The 22,163-nt window shown below is 35.3% G+C and overlaps 3 protein-coding genes across 4 annotated transcripts; 1 reads left to right on the forward strand and 2 right to left on the reverse strand.

The window, feature by feature from the left end:
* Positions 1 to 653: 653 nt before the first annotated feature.
* Positions 654 to 5,213, reverse strand: LOC131938199 (small ribosomal subunit protein bS21m-like). The gene is made up of 2 exons (XM_059296150.1): positions 5,043 to 5,213; positions 654 to 867 (listed from the first exon to the last, which is right to left on the reverse strand). The coding sequence occupies exons 1-2, from the start codon at positions 5,126 to 5,128 to the stop codon at positions 690 to 692; spliced, it is 264 nt and encodes an 87-aa protein (XP_059152133.1). The 5' UTR covers positions 5,129 to 5,213; the 3' UTR covers positions 654 to 689.
* Positions 5,214 to 5,456: 243 nt separating this feature from the next.
* On the forward strand, positions 5,457 to 17,232 carry LOC131937990 (nuclear pore glycoprotein p62). Of its 2 annotated transcripts, none has more exons than XM_059295825.1 (10): positions 5,457 to 5,728; positions 7,787 to 7,960; positions 8,315 to 8,665; positions 9,212 to 9,391; positions 9,608 to 9,752; positions 15,229 to 15,385; positions 15,738 to 15,922; positions 16,202 to 16,313; positions 16,668 to 16,734; positions 17,097 to 17,232. In XM_059295825.1, the coding sequence occupies exons 1-10, from the start codon at positions 5,701 to 5,703 to the stop codon at positions 17,186 to 17,188; spliced, it is 1,491 nt and encodes a 496-aa protein (XP_059151808.1). In that variant the 5' UTR covers positions 5,457 to 5,700; the 3' UTR covers positions 17,189 to 17,232. The 2 variants fall into 2 exon arrangements, with proteins under 2 accessions (XP_059151808.1, XP_059151902.1); XM_059295919.1 differs by having other exon boundaries at positions 9,218 to 9,391.
* On the reverse strand, positions 17,180 to 21,859 carry LOC131938105 (uncharacterized). Its single transcript, XM_059296040.1, has 7 exons — positions 21,793 to 21,859; positions 20,845 to 20,966; positions 20,246 to 20,404; positions 19,835 to 19,913; positions 19,474 to 19,632; positions 18,704 to 18,813; positions 17,180 to 17,957 (listed from the first exon to the last, which is right to left on the reverse strand). The coding sequence occupies exons 2-7, from the start codon at positions 20,956 to 20,958 to the stop codon at positions 17,901 to 17,903; spliced, it is 678 nt and encodes a 225-aa protein (XP_059152023.1). The 5' UTR covers positions 20,959 to 20,966; positions 21,793 to 21,859; the 3' UTR covers positions 17,180 to 17,900.
* Between the last annotated feature and the right edge of the window lie 304 nt (positions 21,860 to 22,163).

Below are 22,163 nucleotides of genomic sequence, written 5' to 3' on the forward strand. Positions count from 1 at the left end.
CTCAAACGTGGAAATAAAATGAAAACGCCTATGAGGACTAAACAATAGATATTAAACATAAAGATCTACACAAGCAATGTTGTGTTATGAAGCTCCAACTAGCCAAATGTCACTGACTAAATCCATAAAGTGATACTTTATAAATTATAATACTATAAAAGAGTAGTTATTCATAAACTGTTTAAGAATAAAAAAGTTATTATACCCATGCATTTGCAAAACATTCTTTTGGACCAAATGCTTAATGGGGCAGTACACCTCATTTAGTAAACTCCTTAAGTTTCCTATTTGTGCAGGGAATTCAGCACAAAAGCTTCAGTTCTGTTACAGATGGCTTTACTAAAGCATCATTTTTTTTTGGGGGGGGGGGGGGGGGGGAGAAAATTTTCAAATATGAAATAAGCTGTCGCATCTTTATGGAGACTAATTCTAGATTCTATATCTTGTATACCTTTATTTATACACGGGGCTAAGAAAAAAGTTAATGACAAGATTTGCCTACATTGTAATTACTAGAGGCTCTTTTGTTATTAGTTATAGATAAATTTACACAATTACTTGCTTCTAGAACTATTATATGCAAAATTACAATCAACAAGAACACATTCAGTCTGTTGTTAGACAGACCAAAAAAAAAAAAACCAATACAGGTAGTCATACAAATTTAATGGCATAGAAAACTTCACATATTATCTCAAAAATGGATCTGGTCGATTCTTTCTCATGACAAATTCAATCTTTCTGCGCATTTCAGAATCATAAATTCTCCGACATCTTTCATAGGTCAGGCGACTTCTTTTAAGAAATGGTTTCTCATATCTTTCTTTTCTTTTGACATCAGAGAAAAAATGCTCCTTTCTCAGAATACTGAGGAAAAAAGTTTTAAAAAGTATTAATATTTTAAAGGCGAATTTGTCCATTATTTAGCTACATTTAAAAGATAAGGCAAAAAAAGCAAAAAAAAAAAAAAAAAAAAAACAACAAAAAAAAAACGTGTTGTGTTACATCTTCCTTAACTCCGATATACTTTAATACCCAGTGTCAAGTTAGTGATTAAATCCTTTAAAATGATTTCAAGAAATTAATTATTTTAGTGCAAGTAATGGTTTGATTAGACAAATGTCTAAAGTGACAGACCTTTTTTGAAAAGTAATTTCCCTACTTTTTGTAACACTTAATTTCAAATATGTATTTTAATAAGCCATAACTAAAACAGCTTTTTAATACAATAATTAATCTAAAAACTTAAAACGAAAACCACAGTTTTAAGTCTTAATGCCTATGCATGTTTATTAAGATAAAAACAAGTTTTACTAGCGGTCAAATTGAATAGATGGAAGCGACCTAAATAATTACAATAAATAATTATAATAGGCTTAAACTAATAAGCCTTGGAAATGTTTGCAAACTCATGCTATCTAAACTTTCATATAATATTAATTAATATCATTAATATTTATTAGTAAAAAGTAAAAAATCCTCTTTAGACCTCGGCATTTGAAGGGAATGTGTGGACAGCACTTTGTTTGCCCAGTAACATGTTAGGTACCCATCGGAGCTGGGTGGACTCAAGGACGTTCTACGATTCAAACTCGAGATGTTAGAGTTAGAAGCCTAAATCTATACGGCTTAACATGTTACTTATTAAGGCTTAACTTGTTACTTATTAAGGCTTAAGCCACAGCTGTGGGTTGTCAAAAATTAAAACTTTAGACCCTAATTTTAGTAATTTAGCTCCAAGTAAAGAGTTTGGTGGATTTAAGATTAATCTCAATAGTAACAAACAATGGTAATTTTCATTGGTAATGTAAAATCATAAAATGTTTAAATTTGCAAAATAGGGCCTAGGCCTAATAAAATTCATAACATTTAAAATTGAGAGGGAATTGCTGATAAGGATAGGAAAATTAGATCTAGAATATCTACTATTTATTTATCTAGGACACGGGTTCCCAACCTGGGGGTCGCGAAGGCCTTTCTGGGGGGTCGCCAACTGGTAAACTAAACCTAAATAATGAGAAACAAAACATAAATATTTAGAAGAATATCTGAAATTCGGCTTTACTAACATCATTGGAAATGGAATAGGGAAGAGGCCATGCGTACTGTACAAAGTTGTTCTCAGTCACGAGTTTATGAAATCTCCAAAACTTAAACGTCATTTTAGACGAGTCATTCGGAACACACAAAAAATATATGGAGGTCTTTCGTCTGCATGAAGCTAGTTGCAAACGTCAGAGACTTGATCGAACAGGAAGTTTTCACCAAGGAAACACAGCATTAGTGCAATCATCAAACGGAGTTGCGATAGAAATCGCCAAGCAAAAAAAAGCACAATAGGAGAAAATCTCATCAAACGCAGCATATTGAAGATGGTGAAGTTAATTCTTGGGGATTCCAGTGCAATAAAGATGCAACAAATATATCTGCCTAGCAATACTATTCAGCGGCTTATAGCAGACATGTCCGTAGATTTTAAATAAAAATGTGTTAATGAAATCAAGCTTTTACCATTGTTTGCTTTTCAAGTTGATAAATCAACAGACGTGAGTTCGTGTTCTCTGTTGCTGGTCCTATATTCATTCATATGTTAGCAAAGAAGAGTTGCTATTTTGTGAAGATAGCATGGAGACAATAAACACGTTTTATGAAGCTGGATGATTAAAATGGGTTAAAACGGCTGTGGGGGCTTGTACGTATGGTGTGCCATCTATGTTTAGGTCAAAATCGGGCTTTCAGAAAACCGAAAAGATTTACCTCCCTGACCACTGCCCACGCCATCAAGACTGCATTGCTAGAAAAAGTTATAAATTAAATCTGAAGCCTTCAAAGAACTGAGCAAAGATATGAATAAAGATAATGATGTTCTGGTTTTCTACACTACAGTACGCTGGCTGTCAAACGAAATGTTGTGAATCGTGTTTTTGAAATGAAATCTAAAATCAAACTGTTCTTGAAAGTGCAAACGAATCAAGACCTTTTGGTTTACTTAAAACGACATAGAGTAGTTGGAGAGCGTATCATACCTAGCAGAAATATCCGAACATCAACATAAGCTTAACCTGAAGCTTCAGGAAAAATGAAAGAATATTATCGCTTTCCATGATAATCTCGGGGCATTTTTATGAAAGCTGCAAAATTGGCGAAGAAAATAAATCTAGGAACTATTGTAAATTTGAGAAACTCTGCAGTGTGGTAGATGAATCTGATTGTGAGATAATTACATTTTTGAAAGAAACAATTTCTAGGCATCTTAATCTCTTGTAAACGAACTGCAGCGCTATTTCTCTGAGCTGAAAAAAGAAGAATCTGCATTGACACATTACCCATACTCTGCTTTCTTTGATGTTGCCAGAGTTCCCGATGAATTCTTTGATTTGCAGAATGATTTCGCTTAAGATGAAAAACTGTACAAACAAATTTGGTGTAGTATTCACCATTCATACCCAAACGTAAAATTGATTGACTTTTCGAGAATATATATTTTCAACACTATTCTCCAATTAAAAACAAAATTAAGAAATAAATTGAATGTTGATGATGACAGGTTAGCGTTAACAAAAACTTAACCACGAATGTTTAGTAAATGGTATGCAATTTTATTCATGGTATTAAAACAGATATCAATGGTAGTTCATATTGAAAGTCTACAAGAAAATCTTATTTTAGTGCTTGTTATTTTCTATACTAATTTCGGCTTTTGAATTCTATGGGGGTCGCGGGTCACTTACTTTTTATAAAAGGGGGTCGCCACTCAAAAAAGGTTGGGAACCACTGATCTAGGACTTAACTTAGAAAATGTCTTGTCTTTAAAAAAAAAAAACAGGAGTTAGCCTCACAAGTTTAGTAAGTTTAGTAATAATAGTTAGTAAAGTTATTATCACTAGAGTACACTGTCTGGATAAAACTCCATTTTAGAGTACTTTATTTTCCGCTTCTGGTTTACCTCCAGTTGAGCGTATTTTATTATAATAACCGAAACACACAAAAACGTTAGAAAAACACTAGATGTACTTATTTTTTTATGAATGTGATTTTTAATTATAAAAGGTAAAAAAAAACATAAAGCATTAGAACTGTTCCAATTAAATATAGTGTTATCGTCAGCGGGAGAAAAATCCTTTCACTGTCAAGGGTTCACCGTGAGTTCACACTGACTTTAATTATCAACATAAGTCATAGCTCGGGCAATAGCTGCTTGAAATTGTGTTGGCCTCAGTTTTGGGGTCATTGTAAGTTCATAAATGTTTATTTATAGTACCATGCCTGGGAGATACTTGTAACAATACAAACCGCCTTACAATTGGGAGTTACGTTTATGTACTTCGCCCATTGCCATGAAAATTCTAACTGACACACGAACATAGCACATTCAATATTTTAAATTTGGATTTTTCTCAAGTTTTGACAAAACTAAATTATCAAAATCTAAAACAAAGTCAGTCTCTTTGTTTTTTTATTCATTTGTTAAAAAAAAATACAACACTTGACCAATAAATATATCGTGCTTTCCTAATGTTTTGGTGTGTTTCAGTTATTATAATAAAATACGCTCAACTGGAGGTAAACAAGAAGCGGAGAATAAAATACCCTAAAATGGAGTTTAAGCCACTGTCTGTATTACTGTTACAGTGATTACAATTTTACATCATTACAGTGTTACACTTAGGTCTTACTTAGGCCTACTGTTTACTACTAGATCTACCGCTCTACACCAGGGGTCTTCAAACTACGGCCCGCAAGGTCTTCTCATCCGGCCCTCGGTGATCTTTTTTGTCCACGGAAAAAAATGTTTGTTGTAGGTGGCTGTGGAAAAATGCCACCCCAATGAGATGCCTGGAAGAAACTCTGGCCCCCGAACTTAATATATTTGATATAATTTGATTGATAGTTAATGCGGCCCTCGGCCTGAAAAGTTTGGAGACCCCTACGCCCTACACTCAGTACACTGACTTTTGCCTGACTTTTTTTAATATTAGAATATAGATCTTAGCCATCTAGGCCCTAGGCCAAATAATGTTTTTGTTTTTTTGCACACTTACTTATCCAAAAGTCTGTATGCTGGTTCTATGTCATTATTTTTTACAAGTACAGTTCTTGCTATAAAGCGCAAATGATTTGAGGTCATTTTAAAAATATTTGTCAGGCCTAGTTTAGATGGGGAAGGTTGAAGAAAATGACAGTTATCTTTCCTTCGTGGTTATTTTTATAAGCCAGATTTTGTTGTTAACGTATTTCTAACTAAGAAATCTGACTACAAAACAATTCTACGGTTAAATTGTAATTATACTAATTAAATAATAATCTTACGGATCTGTTTTAAAACATTTAATTAAACTTTTAATAAAAATAAAACACATAACTGTATCATAAAGTAATCAGTTTGCACATAATTTTCTTAACTATTTCAATTTATTGGTCTTACCCTAAAGTTAGTTAAAATTGTGAAATAAAAAGATTTTGGTTCTCGGTAAGCAGTTAGACCCTATGGCGGTCGCCTACAAACACCGTACCGTACTAGTCGTAACACTGTGACAGGAATAAAGATCTAGATCTAGATCTAGTTGTTATAAATTAGTGTGGTTTTTTTTTAATTTTATATAGATCTAAGCCTCATTGTTTCCATTCATAATTCACATTTTTACTGTCAAGTTGTTTCTGTTAATATTCTGAGTTCGTTTAATTTAAAAGATCAACAAAATGCTTGGGGCTCCAACAACTACTGCAGGTAATCCCCATGTTTTTGTGCCTTCAATAGAATCTAGATTAAGATCTAGACTAGATATAGATCTAGTCTAGATCCAGACAACTACCTTAGACTTAGTACTTGCTATTACTAATACTTTACAGTTGATCTACTGTTTATTTTATTAATAGTTAATAGATCAAGGCCTACTAGCCAGTAGCAGTAGCCTAGCCAAACTAGGTAAAACTCCATTTTAGCATATTTTATTTCTCCGCTGCTTGTTTACCTCCAGTTGAGCGAATTTTATTATAACAACCGAAACACACCAAAACATGATTCATTTATTTGCATTGTATTTTTGTTTTAACAAATTAATAAAAATATATAAAAAAAACAAAGAGACTGACTTTGTTTTAGATTTTGATAATTTAGTTTTGTTAAAACTTGAGAAAAATCCAAACTTAGAATATTGAATGTGCAATGTTCGTGTGTCAGAATTTTCATGGCAATGGGTGAAGTAGGTAAAGTCGTAAACGTAACTCAAGGCGGTTAAGTTTGTATTGTTACAAGTATCTCCCAGGCATGATACTATAAATAAACATTAATGAACTTACAATGACCCCAAAACTGAGGCCAACACAATTTCAAATAGCTATTGCCCGAGCTATGACGTATGATGATAATTCAATGTCAATGCGAACTCACGATGAACCCATGACCGTGTAAGGATTTTTCTTCCGCTGACGATTACACGAGATTCGATATTTAATTGGAACAGTTCTAATGCTTTTTATGTTTTTTTTACCTTTTCTAATTAAAAATCACATTCATTAAAAAAAATAAGTAGATCTAGTGTTTTCCTGACGTTTTTGTGTGTTTCGGTTGTGTTTATAATAAAATACGCTCAACTGGAGGTGAACGTCAAGTGGGGAATAAAATACGCTAAAATGGAGTTTTACCCCAAACTATTACAATTGAATTTAGTAGGCTTAACCAAAACTAACATAAGTAAAAATATATTATACGAGCCGACCTGCGGCATATCATACGCCGCTATTTAGTTGTTGTTTTTTTTTCCTTTTCTGTTATTCATAATTTGTGAATTTGAATTCGACACTACCAACGCTGCCACTGAAAATATTTCTTTAAAACACTATAAGTAGCTCGTTAAGGACGATAAACCCCCCCCCCCTCCGTTAAAGTAAACTCCACTTAGTTACCTCCCCCCCCCCCCACGTTTAAAATCGTTTCAAACTAAATTATCTGCCCCTAATAGTCGACACTAAACCCGGCTCTGTTTGTAAACATTTAGAGTGAACCACAGCTCACCAGACCATGTAGGGGTGGGGGTGGTAGGAAGCGCGTTTACAGCTTGTTTTCTAGCGTCTCCCAGAAGAGAATTATATATATAGATATTATATACTATATAGGGCCTAATACTAGACTAGATCTAGATGTCTAGATCTAGTCTAGATGTCTAGATCTATATAAAATCTAGATCTAGATTCAAGTCTGGAACTAGATTCTAGATCTAAATTTAATTCTTTTTAAAGCCTATGTTAATCAATTAATGATTCAAATGTAAATGTAGGCCCTAAGTGACTAAATTTATTTTAAAATAATTAGGCCTAATAAAGTAATAGTAATAGATTAGATCTAGGTCTAGAATCTAGGCCTGATTTACTTTTTTTTAAAATGCATCTTTGATCCTGGGACAAATTCTCAAAATTGCAGCTTTGTTCCGTTATTTAGTCAAGAATTTGTTAAGCTGTTTTTTTGCGCCTGACAATCAACATTTTTTAAAAGAACCTTTTTAAGCACCTTACATATTAAAAGATAGCACTAGGCCTAGTTGTATTCGGCTAATGGAGAGTTTTAATTATAATGCATGGTGGTGAAGGCGATTGTGTCCTTCAAATATAAAGTAAGAATAGCAATCTCTTAACAATTGGCTTCAGTGCAGCTGCTAATTTTAGGATAAGTATCTCATTTTCATGAGTTAAAATTAAAATGAGGCCATTTTTTTTATAATAGAAACACATTTATATTCTATAAGTTAATAGCCAGTGTAAAAAATGTATTTCTCATCTTGTGTTTTAGGGTCAACAGGCTTTACCTTCGGTTCTTCAACCTCTGGTGGAGGGTTTTCCTTTGGAGCTGGTTCGGGTGGCACAGCTGGAGGTTTTGGAGGGTTTGGTCTCTCAGGTGCCGCAGCAACAAGTGCACCAACAGCTGCAACAACTGGCTTCAACTTTGGAGCAGCTGCCACTAAGCGTAGGGACCTGCTATTTATGTCATTATTTATTCTGCCGATATTCACTTGCATTTTATGTTTTTTATTTTTGGTACAATTAGTTTTACTAGATCAATTACTTTCACAGCTTGTAACACAAACAATGATTTCATAACGCACACAAGATTTCAAGTAAAGTAACAAAAGTGACAACTTTTGTTGTAAAATAATCAAAATTTAAAAAAAAAAAAATTAAAATGGCATTTTTTATGTTGATTCAGAAAAAAAAATCCTAGATTATCCTAAACAGATTCTTCTAAAATAATATTTGTTAATAATAGCAAAAAGTAAAGTTAGTTTTATATGTGTCACTACTTACTATATTTATTCCTCAGCCCCTACAAGTGCAACTGGTTTTGGGTTTACTTTAGGCACTCAACAGCCCACTTTAGGCACCCAACAGTCCACTTTAGGCACTCAGCAGCCCAGTTTAGGCACACAACAACCAGCTTTAGGCACCCAGCAGCCAGCTCAAGTCTCTCAGCCATCTAGCACAGGATTTGGATTCTCTCTAGGATTGACTCAGCCGTCGCAGCCCTCACAGCCTGCTACAGGGTTTTCTTTTGGGCAGGTCTCAGCTGCAGGTGGTGGTGACACAACCGCCACAAACACCGCAACAGCTGGTACAATTGGCTTCGGGATAAAACCTCCAGCTTCAACCACACAAAGTGGTTTTACTGGTTTTGGTAAGAGCATCATACTTATTGTCTTGTAATTGGTGTTAGCTTTATATCTTAAGAAATGATTTCTGTTTAACCATTTGTTTTTAATGTAACACACAAGCAATATTATACAACTTTATGACAAAGTCATGCATTCCCATTAATGTTAATGATAAGCTCAATAGTCAGAATCCATGACATTACACCTCTAAAACCTGTAATTTTTTGGTCCTGTTTTGGCCATTATAAATTTTATTTGCACGCTAGGAAACAAATGGTACATTATTTCTTTTACAAATATCAGATGAATTTTAACACCTTTCATTTGACTTAAGGTTGTTATTGGTTAAAACCATTATTTTTAAACCAATATTAATGTTTATAAATCAATCTCATCCACTAGCCACAAGTATATTTGGTTATTATAAATGCTTACCGTACACTTTCTTCTAACTAATCCGTTATTTTAATAATTATTTGCAAGTTCTGACTTTGGTCAATGAAAGACCAATGTCCACAGCCAGGCTTGTACTGTTTGATGAAGCTATTAACCAACGTTTTCTGTTCCATGTGTAGGTGCAGCTACCACAACATCTGGGGTAGGCACTGGGTCACTGCTTGGGGGACTTCTCAGCGCTCCCACTACAACAACCACCTCTACAGCTCCAGCGTCAACTACCTCAGCCCCTTCTGGGTTTAGCTTTGGAGGCTCTATAACAGCTCCAGCTTCTACAGCTTCAACAGTTGGAGGTAAATCAATGTTTTATTTGATGGACACTAACATTTTTTTTTTATGGGTTTAAATCATCATTTTCTACTTTGTTTACATGATTTGTAATGTCAGATTTATTTTTGGAATTTTGTGCAGTTTGTTATATTTTTATAATTAAGCCAAATATGAGTAATCATTTGATGATAATGTTGCAATTTAATTTAATTTTGTATATTTTCGCCGTTTAATTTCAGGTTTTGGTTTTGGGTCAACCACAACACAACAGAGCTTGACAACTTCAAGTCTGGGTGGAGGAAATGTATCTAGTACTTTTGGAGTTCCCTCATCTTCATCTGCTGTAACATCCACATTGGCAACCTCCACAGTTACTACTATTGGGTAAATAGTTCAACCCTTACTTCAGGTTGGGGGGGGGTGTAAATATTTCAGTCCTTGGTTCAGGTGGGGGGGGTGTATTAATCATAGTCTAAAACATTGGGCAAATAGTTCAATCTTTAGTTCAGGTGGGGGGGGGGGGTGTATTAATCATAGTCTAAAACATTGGGAAAATAGTTCAATCTTTAGTTCAGGTGGGGGGGGGGGGTGTATTAATCAGTCTAAAACATTGGGCAAATAGTTCAATCCTTAGTTCAGGTGGGGGGGTGTATTAATCATAGTCTAAAACATTGGGCAAATAGTTCAATCCTTAGTTCAGGTGGGGGGGGTGTATAAATCATAGTCTAAAACATTGGGTATAGTATTTCAACCCTTAGTTCGTGTAGTGAATGGGGGGGGGGGTGTATGAGTCATAATCTAAAACAATGGGTAATTAGGTCAGCTCTTAATGGAGGCGAGCGAGTTGACGAGATTCCGTCCCCAATGTTGTTGACATGGAATAAAAACATGCTTTTTAGATTTAGACCGTTAAAAAAAAAAAAAAAAAAAAAAAAACTTAAGCCTAAAATTAATTTAGAAATTTTATATTTTTAGAATAAATGTTATAAAAGTTGCAAATCCAGAGAACTTGAAAATAATTTGTTGAGTTTAAGGCTACATTTCTATTTATTTTCATCAAGCCTAAGTTATAACCGGATGTTTCACTTTCGTAAGACAAATATTGATTGGCTGTACAGTAACTTAGTGTAGCTAGGCCAATGCCGCTGCCGAGAAAATCGGACAAATCGGCTTTTCCCTACCCCTTGCATGTTTAACTCTGTTTTTTGCATGCTTTTATTGTGTTTATGTTAACATGTTATACATCATTCTGTTCGTAATTGAATAACCTTTTTAACTGTATTAGTTTGATTTCTCTATTATTTCAGACGTTGAAGAAATCGCCGATTAAATCGCATTTTTTACCCTCCGCGGCGACGTGCCGATTAGGGGGGAGGCTTTTTCATCTTTTTAAAAGGGGGGTGTTACTTGGAGTCTATAGACTCTGTGAGTTTTCGTACTACAACTGTGAAACTTGGTAGAAGAATAGATTAAATGTACACGTATAACGCTCAGGGTTCTTGGTTAAAATATGTTAAATACTTTCGGAGATATCGGACCGCAAAGTTAAACTAAGTTATTTGAGCTATTTATGGACCGATTTTTTATTTGAACCCTGAGCTGTATTCCTGAAATCTCGACGTTTATTAATATGTATCATATGTCCTATAAGGCCCTATAATAAGGACGTCTATAGACTTTGAAATGGACCGAAAATATAAACACGACGCGCCGACCGCTGTTCGACTGAACCGCCCTGCTGTGCTTCGAATCGCCGTCTTTAACCTGATGACGCGTTACAAAATTTGTATACACGTATCGAGTTTACGTACTACAACAGTTAAATTTGGCAGACGAATACATTAAATGTAGACGTATAATGCTCAGGGTTCGTGGTCAAAATAAGTTAAATACTTTTGGAGATATCGGACCGCAAAGTTGAACCAAGTTTCCCGGTCTATTATTGGACATATTTTAAATTTGAACCCTGAGCTGTATTTCCGAAATCTCGACGTTTATTTAAATGTATAACATGTATTATAGCGCCTCGTAATAAAGCCGTCCATACATTTTAAAACCGAACGAAAATAAAAATTAACGCGTCGGCCGCCGTCCGACTGAATCGCTCTGCTGTGGTGATCTACACATCGTGTGGCACAGCAGAGTGTGTGGTCACGTGACGCTAGGCGCTTGATCCGATTGGATGATACTATAAACAATGTCTAAAGATAGATACATGTGTTCCCGTGTTTGACTCGACGGCTATTGCTACTTTATATTTATAAGCACACAGACATGTTGTAGCTAGGCCAATGCTGCTGCCGAGAAAATCGGACAAATCGGCTTTCCCTACCCCCTGCATGTTTAACTCTGGTTTTTGCATGCTTTTATTGTGTTTATATTAACATGTTATACATCATTCTGTTCGTAATTGAACAACCTTTTTAACTGTATAAGTTTGATTTCTTTATTATTTCAGACGTTGAAGAAATCGCCGATTTAATCGCATTTTTTACCCCCCGCGGCGACGTGCCGATTAGGGGGGAGGCTTTTTCACCTTTTTAAAAGAGGGGTGTTACTTAGAGTCTATAGACTCTTTGAGTTTTCGTACTACAACAGTGAAACTTGGTAGAAGAATAGATTAAATGTTCACGTATAACGCTCAAGGTTCTTGGGGAAAATATGTTAAATACTTTTGGAGATATCGAACGGCAAAGTTGAACTAAGTTATTTGGGCTATTAATGAACCGATTTTTAATTTGAACCTTGAGCTGTGTTCCTGAAATCTCGACGTTTATTAATATGTATGATGTGTCATATTAGGTCCTATAATAAGGACGTCTATAGACTTTGAAGTGGACCGAAAATCAAAACATGACGCGCCGACCGCTGTCCGACTGAACCGCTCGGCTGTGCTTCGAATCGCTGTGTTTTAAATATGACGCGCTACAATTTTTTTATAGACGTATCGAGTTTACGTACTACAACAATCAAATTTGGCAGACGAACAGATTAAATATAGACGTACAACGCTCAAGGTTCGTGGTCAAAATAAGTTAAATACTTCGGGAGATATCGGACCGCAAAGTTGAACTAAGCTTCCCGGTCTATTATTTGACCTATTTTACATTTGAACCTTGAGCTGTATTCCTGAAATCCCGCCGATTATTTTAATGTATGACATATATTATAACGCCTCATAATAAAGCCGTCCATACATTTTAAGACGGAACGAAAATAAAAATTAACGCGTCGGCCGCCGTCCGACTGAATCGTGATCTACACATCGTGTAGCACAGCCGAGTGTGTGGTCACGTGACGCTAGGCGGTTGATCCGATTGGATGAGACTATAAACAATTTCTAAAGATAGATACATGTGTTCCCGTATTTGACTCGTCGGGTATTGCTATTTTATATTTAAGTAGACAGGCATGTTTCATAACTTTATCTTAAACCATTGAAACGGCAAAAAAAAAAAAGTCGTAATAGTATTTACTAATCGTCAAAATTAATCTTCTTTAGAAATTAATCCGGATAGCTGCGACCCGACCAAACAATGCTGACGTGATTCGCGTGCCGTAACGTTTCATTATTGTGTACATTACTTTTTCGTAAAAATGACTTTAAAAAATAAATTTTACCCCGGGCTCTTTTTTTTCGGTTGACTAAAAAATTTTAAAACCCTTAACAACGTGGATGTTACTAGCTTGCCAAATTCTACCAAAATGGGATGGGGTGGGTATGGGGAGTCACTGACCATCCTACACGGTATGTAACTATTGTAACACCGTATGTAACATCCATAGCCTCACCCCGCCCCCACTACTCCGTGACGCGACAAGCCGAGGGTCGGCGCCTTTGATGTTGTATAACACCCGTACGGTACCCGAGCGGCTCGCGGTGGTTTCATACCCCACCTCTCTCCCCCTTCACTTTGTGGAGTTGATGTTACTAACCCTCGGGCATAGATCAGGAAATCTTCCCAGACTTTTGTCTCTAAAAATAGTAAAATTACATAATATTCGTCTGACACGTTCATCGGGTTGGCCGACTAGCCTATCTAGCCTCGTGTTTACGTAATACGGCAATAAAATTCGTTGGTCAGAAAACCTGGTTACCCACGTCTGATTTCACTAAATCTAGGCAAATGCTGATGGTGATAAACGCCTCCTGAAACTTAAAAAATGCCTAGCATCTACTACACACAGTCAAGCACTCAAACACGTGCTTTTTTCCCAATGTAATAGGCCTATGGTAGGCCTACAAAATACACAAGCTTACAACTAGCATAAACATTGAGCATATATAAATCTATGTTATAGACCTATAACTTACACTACCTTGTACAAGCTAAAAAAAACAATTTTCCTCCAATGTTTATGTTATTAAAATTGTAAAAATGAGCAATTTTTTTGTGTTTAAAAATATTACAAAATTGTCATAAAGCACACTGATTCTGATAAGACATTTGTAACTAGGCTAATTCTATAGAAGAAAGTTGTATCAATGGTATGACATTTAAAGTAACAAGAAATATAAATATAATAAGATATGCCTATATTTTTGGAATAGAGTGTACGATTGTACATAGATTACATAACATATTTTAAGAAGTTACATCATCACAAATATACTATTGTTATAGCATCCTTCTCTTTGTATTAAAACTGTATTAGTTATCTTTTCTTTAAGTAGGCTATTCACTTAAGTTAACTGACAATGAGCAAAAGAGATTTTAAAATAAATACATGGTAAATTATGAGCAAAAGGTGCGAATTACATAACCTGACCTTTATAGTTTTGTAATAATGTTCGACCATTTTAAATATCACCATTAGCTTCAGCATATACAAATGTCCTATTATGGTTTAAAACAGTGTTTAATTTAAAGAATGACTTCTTTTCACACGGATTATCAGATGTTGTAAAAAAAAATTGAAGGGGGGTATTACATAATCCATGAAATAAGTCTGTTATGTAATCAAAAGACACTTTTTAAAATAGCATCATTGGATTCGGCATACAAAAATCTACAAAATATCATAAAATGACATCAATTGGTGAAGTCTGCTTGCTTTTATACCACTTTCAGTGAAAAACGCTTAAAAATTTGGTCCATACCCTCCCAGTATTTTTCCTCTTTCAGGGTCTACCCCGGTTGTCTGAAAAAACTGCTGTTTTTTAATGACAAAAAAAATCATAACTTTTTTGTTTATGGTCAGATTTTGAAAATTTAAACTGATCTGAAATCAGATTGACAGCCCCTATCCAAATATGTAACTATTATATTGTTTTACTGAAATTAAATTTTTGCATTGGCCTAGCTACTTAGTGATCGATAACTATTTGTTTACAAAACTTTGCAGATCATGTTTTTAAATTACAATGCAAATTTAAAACCCCATGACCTAGTTTTCTATTTTTAGCTTACAATGTGTACAATAAAATCAATGGCGGCCTATCCAATAGCAGGATGCCATTGTTTATGTCGCCATTACACGTGAAAACCAAATTGTTTTTGCTTTTTTTAAATTTTTATTTAGTTACCGAAAATATTATAAACATCAAATACATCCAATCTTTAGTAAAGTCCGAAAAAAACCAGATAGACAGGATTTTATAACCATATTAATTGTAACTACGCTGTGCATGATTTTTAAATGAATTTATACACCTCTCAAATACCTTTGAGACTTTTCTCGCTGGTGTCCATTCTTGGGATGTGATTGTAGAGTATACAAGTAATAATATAAATCAGTATATGGAGTCCTGAAGGGAAGTGCATCAGACCATTTAAATAATTTCTCCAGTGGACCATTAAATCTGAAAGCTCTTCCAACAAAGCATAATGTTAAATCTATATTTAAATTTAATTTTTAGGGCGCCCGCAGTAGGTCAGAAACAGATGACTTTCAGGCAGCTTGAGGAGACCATTAACAAATGGACCACAGAACTGGAGGAGCAGGAAAAATATTTCCTAGAGCAGGCCACACAAGTCAACGCCTGGGACAGGATTGTCATGGATAATGGAGAGAAAGTTGGTCTTTTTGCTTCACACATCCATTTATTGACAGTACAACCTGGTTGTAATGCAAACATTTATTTTATAATGGTCCTTGCTTAGATTTACTGTCACATTCATTCCTTGACTTATATGTCCATACTGTTTTGGCTTTAGCTATTTATTTTTGTCATCATCTTAACACCATAGTTATTTTAAGTAGGACTTGTATATCCGTTTTTTATATGTTATATTATTGCTTTATTTCTATGGTTATTATATGTAAATCTATAAGATTTATTGTAATTTATAGTTATTAATTGTGATGCCTATCATTCTTTATTTGGACTGTTATCTCATCAAACGTAAATAAAATACTTCATTTCAGATCATACAGCTGAACAAAGATGTTGAAAAGGTAAAACTAGATCAACAGAAGCTTGACCATGAACTAGACTTTGTCCACTCACAGCAAAAAGAGTTAGAAGATATTTTGGTGCCCTTAGAGAAAGCGCTAGACTCCATGCCTGCCATTAGCTACCAACAGCATGCAGATGTTGAAAGGGAACACACGTAAGAAATGCTTTTTTTACTTTGATGCTGAAAGTACTTAAAATGATATTGTACCTTTTTCTTTTATAACAGTTTATATAATATATTTGTTTTTAATCGAGAGAGAAATTAGACATTTTGTTGTGAAATCTTATTGTAAATAAGAAAAAGGTTGTTGGTTAATTTTGCCATGTCAAATTTGATCTCACCCTCTTAAGAATGAAATGCTGCTTTGTTTTCCCCTGATAAATTTAATTCCACCCAGCAAGACATTTTCTTTATCATTCCGTTATGTTATAGGTACATGCTTGCGGAAAGTTTGGATGCACAGCTCAAGCGCATGGGCCAGGACTTAAAAGAAATCATTGAACGTCTCAACTCCTCCAACTCCAAGCCTGATCCTAATGATCCAGTAAGTCAAGTCTAGCTCATCTTTCCAGCATGGTTTTAACTTTTAAAAATATTTTTTTATAAGTGTTACAAAGTTTAGCCTTAAAGAATAGTAATGCCTTTACTGTAAATATCATTGTTACTTTTTTGGTTGCTACGATGTTGTCATTTATTTTAGCACTATTTTAGTTAAAACAGATTAATATTTATTGTGCAGAAGTAGAAATTATAACTTTCGTTTTTACACTTTTAAAATATAAAAAAAAATATTTAAAAATTATTAAATAATTGTGATTGTTACATTGATTAATGATTTTAACTGTACGCCCGTTACTTTCTAACTCTCCTAAACATTTGCTCCAATTTGATTTCTCAGGTTCAGCAAATAACCAAAATATTGAATGCCCATGTTGTTTCCTTGATGTGGATTGATAGAAACTCAGGTACTTATTCAGTCCAAACTTGTTTAATTTCCCTTTACAATTATAGATGCTACTGTGTCCCTTTTATATAGGTTAGAGCATCAATCACTGTGCAAAAGAGTTAATCCCTCAATGCCTTGAGTCTTGCGCTCTCATTTCTTAGCCTCCCCTTTACACCTTTGCAATTATAGTTGCTACTGTGTCCTTTTTATATAGGTTGGAGCATCAATCACTGTGTAGAAGAGTTAATCCCTCAATGCCTTGAGTCTTGCACTCTCAAGACATTTCCTAGTCTTAATTATTGCTTTAGTTTTAACATAATTTATTTTGTACCAAACAAAAAAAAAATCCCCAAGTTGAAAATGTTGTCTACTTGTCCGCAGCCAACTTACAAAAACAAGTTGATGACATCACCAAACAGATGGAGAGAGAGAAGAGAGAGCAGGAGAAAAATTTCAGATTGGCTTACAGTTAAAACTTTTTTATTTGAATACATTTCATCCGTTATGTGTACACATTGGCTTATCTTTATACAACTTTACCAATGTGCATGTTTATAAAATAAAAAAAATCTTCCAGACAACAGCTATGTGTTCAATATACTTTTGTTGAAATAGATTTATTGTAGCACCAGCTACTTAAAAAATTCTGACATTCTATCCCATTAACCCTTAAAGCTCTGGGCACAATTTTTTTTCTATGATTTGCTTCCCACATAGTCACGTGAACCCAACAAACATGTATTCTACTACAGAAAACTCAGCACTTAAGTGCCAGATTATCAAATCAAAACCTGAATAGTCTAACTAAATTAACTTTGTTTCACTTTTTAAATAATAACTAAAAAGATGATTATACGTTTTGGTGACAATCTGATCTTGCTGATAGAATGACTGTGGTCTATGTTGGTTAGTGCTGTTGTAACGTTGTCAGAAGGTATTTTATTAGTTTTAAATTTCATTTGTATTAGAGTTGTTATATATGTGGGATACATAATAAGTCTAATTTAAGTTTAAGTCAATATAGACTGACAGGCTACACTGCTAGTTATTTTTTTTGTGCAAACAATTTGCCATTAACACATGCACTTAATGAATTTTTTCATGTTTATTCAAATTGTACCGAAATATTTATCTCTAAATGCCATTATGAGTAGTTCCAAAGAAAAATATAGCTGTCACCAGATCTTACAAGGTTCTCTGTCTAAGGTGTCCGTGAAGCCCCACCACACTCATGCGAGGTGTCTGAAATACAAACATTGTAAACTCAGTTTGGGAGGGATTGCAGAGCATCACTGAGTCCACTCAGCTTTGTCGAGTACCTGGCACCAGTTATAGGTATACTGGAAGGTAGACCGGTTGCTGAGTTTCAAATTCTGGTACAAAACCAGTGGTTGCAGTAATCTCAGCTTAACTGAGTACCTGGCTAAATTAACAGAAAGCTTGGGTGGATGATGCTCAATAGCTGGGGCCAGTGACCCGTTAGAGAGAGAAACTCGAAAATCAAACAACTGCTGCCTTGTAGATTGTTCTTGAATGGAAGCAAACCCTGATTGAAGAGCAGTCTGAAAGCAGGCCATAGCATCATCTTCTCCCATTCGTGCACAAGAAACAGGGCAGGTGAAGTAGAGTTCATCTGGTTCAGACAAGTGGATAGTTTAGTCATCACCATGCCCAGCCACGTTTGTTACCATAACGTGTGTCAGGGACCTTCCTATAGATACAAAAACCGGGATCCGAACTCGAACATTGTTAGTTTGTTGTCCTAAGCTCTACTAGATGACCACGCTGTTCCCTCATAACATTTCTTCTTGGTTGGACAAAGGCCATGGAAGCAAATCCAGAAGGAATTCTGGCTGAGGTGGGGGTTTACGGCCTATGTGGCAAGTTGACACGTAATACTAAATTGTGGTGGAGGAAATCTCGTCCAACATTACAATTACGGAAAAGTTTGTAGAATGTTAAACATACGTAAGTCAAAAGTGCCTCACCTCGCTAACATGTGAGCTAGACATCGTGCAGATGTCTGGAATGTTGAAGATACTCGCGTCTGCTATACCTGCGGTGATGTTCTGCATGCTGAGGATGCTCATGCTAGAGGCTAAAAATAGATTACAGGACGCTGATCAGTTGTTCGATATACACAGTTGAAAACTTCGTGGTGTTATACTATGAAAAGTATTCTTATTTGTCAGATCCCTTTCTTCCACTAATTGGTTCAGTCGGTTAATTATTACTATTAGGCATTTCTAATGAGTCGTTTGAATAGCCACGTGAAAAATATTGAACATTTTAACTTCAGCCAATGACTGGTTATCTTTGAGGGTAAGAGTTGTCATCCCTAAGGATACTGTTAAATTATGGTCTAGTTCAGTGGATATTGGGCCTATAGAGACTTATGTATAGGCGGGTAGGGTGGAGTTTAATTTTTCTCAAAATCTTTTAACAAATTTTACCAGGAAAGACTAACTCACTCCATCTATATCCTAGATCAGCTATGTCAATGACCAATAAAATGACGTAGTACGCATGTTTCACAAGGTATAGGGCTGGTAAGTAGGTCACCAACCAGTTCTACGGCTCAATAAAAACTGCATGAGCCATATAACTGGTTGGTGACCTACTTACCAGCCCTATTGTAACCTGCTAGTGTGGGGATCTGGGTCACGTTGTTAATTACCGAGATTTACTGTTAGTTATAGACATAGCTTATCCATTACAACATGAACAAATCTCAAGGATGGGTGTGGACTTTACTCACTGTTGTCTATGGTTAACAGAACCTCATGCAAGGGAACGCACTCGTTCTTTGACACGGTAATCCTAACGGTTGAGGTTCTTGGCCCAGCAGACGATGGCAGAAACCACGTGTCTGCTTTGATCCCGACATAGTCATGTGTGCCCATATAGGTGGCGCCCGCTAAAAATAGAACAGTTTTATAATCGTTAGGCTTTTCATTTTAACAAAAATTATACGATATTTAAAACATTATTCGATCTAGCAAACTGATTTTTTTAAAGTTTCAAGGAACAGCTAAATGATACTTTAGAATACTTTAGATGCCAGATTGCCAGATTGCCAGCTCCAACTTTAAATTTTTACTTTTCTTGCCTAAACGTACCTGGCACACAGCTGTTGTCTAGCGCGGCCGTCAAGTTTGATTTAAAACACTGGCCGTCTATCACCGTGTACGTCATTTTCTGTTGTATAATCACATGTGTATTAAATAAGATAAACGCTTTCAAACTAAATATACAAGTCTCTAAAGTCTTTTTTATTCAAATATTAGCAAGGATATAGATATTTTACAAATTGCTTTAGGCTTTAGACCCCCCCCCCCCCCTTCCCCTAAGATGCTATGTGTTTACATGTATTTTAATTTTAAAACATTTTTTGGGGATATATAGAATATATTGACAATTAAAATAATTCTGTTATGACATGGCCATCTATTCCGTTCTGTTTATCGCCTTGGCTTGCAGACAATATCTGTCAATCCATATCACTTAACTCACAGCAAGCATCCACTCACCTGATTAAAATCCTCATAGATGGTCATTGTGTAGACCACACTGGCGTTGGTCAGCACCATCTCGTTGACCACTTTCTTCAAGTCGTAGTCCACATGCAGGACCGACTGGATGTCTGCCACAGAGGCATAGTTGCCGATACGGTCGTAAACCCCGAGTTTCTAGATAGATAGGATAAACACTCTGTAACGTACACGGTAGGGCAGTGTTTCTTTCAGTGTTTTTTTCGGGGGGGGGGGGGAGGAGACCACTTGAAACATTTGGGGTACGTTGGGATATTGGTTTAAAGTATTTATCTTCTTTATAATTGTATTCTATTTCTTTGGGGGGGGGGGGGGGAGAAGGGAGGGGTAGGGGGCAACCCCCAACCTGAAGAGATTCCTGAAGGAAACAGACAGGGGACAGTGGGGGTGAGGGCAACTCTGGCAGTGGTGGGATGAGGGGGGGGGGGTGACTTTACAAGAAAAAAAAAAGCCAATTTAACTGAGGATATGTAGGTAATTTTTCCCAGTTAGTTTAATAACTCAAAGTTTGAAACGGGTTACCCACATTAACGATAAGACTGACTTCCCCTTGGTAACGTATCTTAAAAACCCCTCACCTGACTAATCTGCCCCTCCCATTTGTTAAACCAACAGCACGGTGTCTGGGCCTCTACCAGACCGCAGACGACAAGCAAGCAGACGACAGTTGCTGGTCCAGCGAATGACATCATGCGTGTCTCTACAAAGTAAAAAAAAATATATTACACAAACATCGTCTTTAGGCTAAATACAAATAGATTAACATATACATACACATGGTGTGTCTTTGATTGGTAAGGCTAAATACAAATAGATTAACATATACATACATCGTGTGTCTTTGATGGATAAGGCTAAATACAAATAGATTGTACATACACCGTATATCTTTGATGGATAAGGCTAAATACAAATAGATTAACATATACATACATCGTGTGTTTTTGATGGGTAAGGCTAAATACAAATAGATTAACATATACATACATCGTGTGTCTTTGATGGGTAAAGCTAAATACAAATAGATTAACATATACATACATCGTGTGCCTTTGATTGGTAAGGCTAAATACAAATAGATTAACATATACATACATCGTGTGTCTTTGATGGGTAAAGCTAAATACAAATAGATTAACATATACATACATTGTATGTCTTTGATGGATAAGGCTAAATACAAATAGATTGTACATACACCGTATATCTTTGATGGATAAGGCTAAATACAAATAGATTAACATATACATAATCGTGTGTCTTTGATGGATAAGGCTAAATACAAATAGATAACATATACATACATCGTTTGTCTTTGATGAGTAAGGCTAAATACAATTCGATAACTTTCTTAATTTCTGCATAAGATGAACAACACTAAATAAAACTATAACTTTCTCTATGTCTGCATTAGATGAACAAAAATAATCTGAAATTAAACACAATCTCGATAATTAAGTTTAATTAAATTATAAAATAATGCACCAAAGGTTCAATACGCTAGATATAATTTTAAAAGTGCTTACGCTTATTCAAATCCTTTTGAGAAAAAAAAGGCAAGGTACCAAACACAATTGATAACTTGAAAACGGCCAGCTTTACATTCAATGCGATTAAACAGTTACAGTAAACCTTTTCTTTTTTAACCTCGTGTTTATGATGACATGTCAGTATAGTGGCAGACGACATGACCATCTGTCAGTGAAGGTGCAATTCTATGTCAGTATAGTGGCAGGCCCCCTAATGGTGTCACCCAGTGCGGTCGCGACGCCCCTGCAGTAGGTAATTAATTGCTAATGAGTATTAAAAATGTTAAACAAACATAGTAGTTGATTTGAACTCACTAAAAATCAATAACAGATTAATTATTGTAGTCTCCTTAAGAAATAGTATAACT

The sequence above is a fragment of the Physella acuta genome, unplaced genomic scaffold (genome assembly GCF_028476545.2).
Source record: "Physella acuta isolate Inbredline_101_S28 unplaced genomic scaffold, ASM2847654v3 ptg000006l, whole genome shotgun sequence".
Lineage (NCBI taxonomy): Eukaryota > Metazoa > Mollusca > Gastropoda > Physidae > Physella > Physella acuta.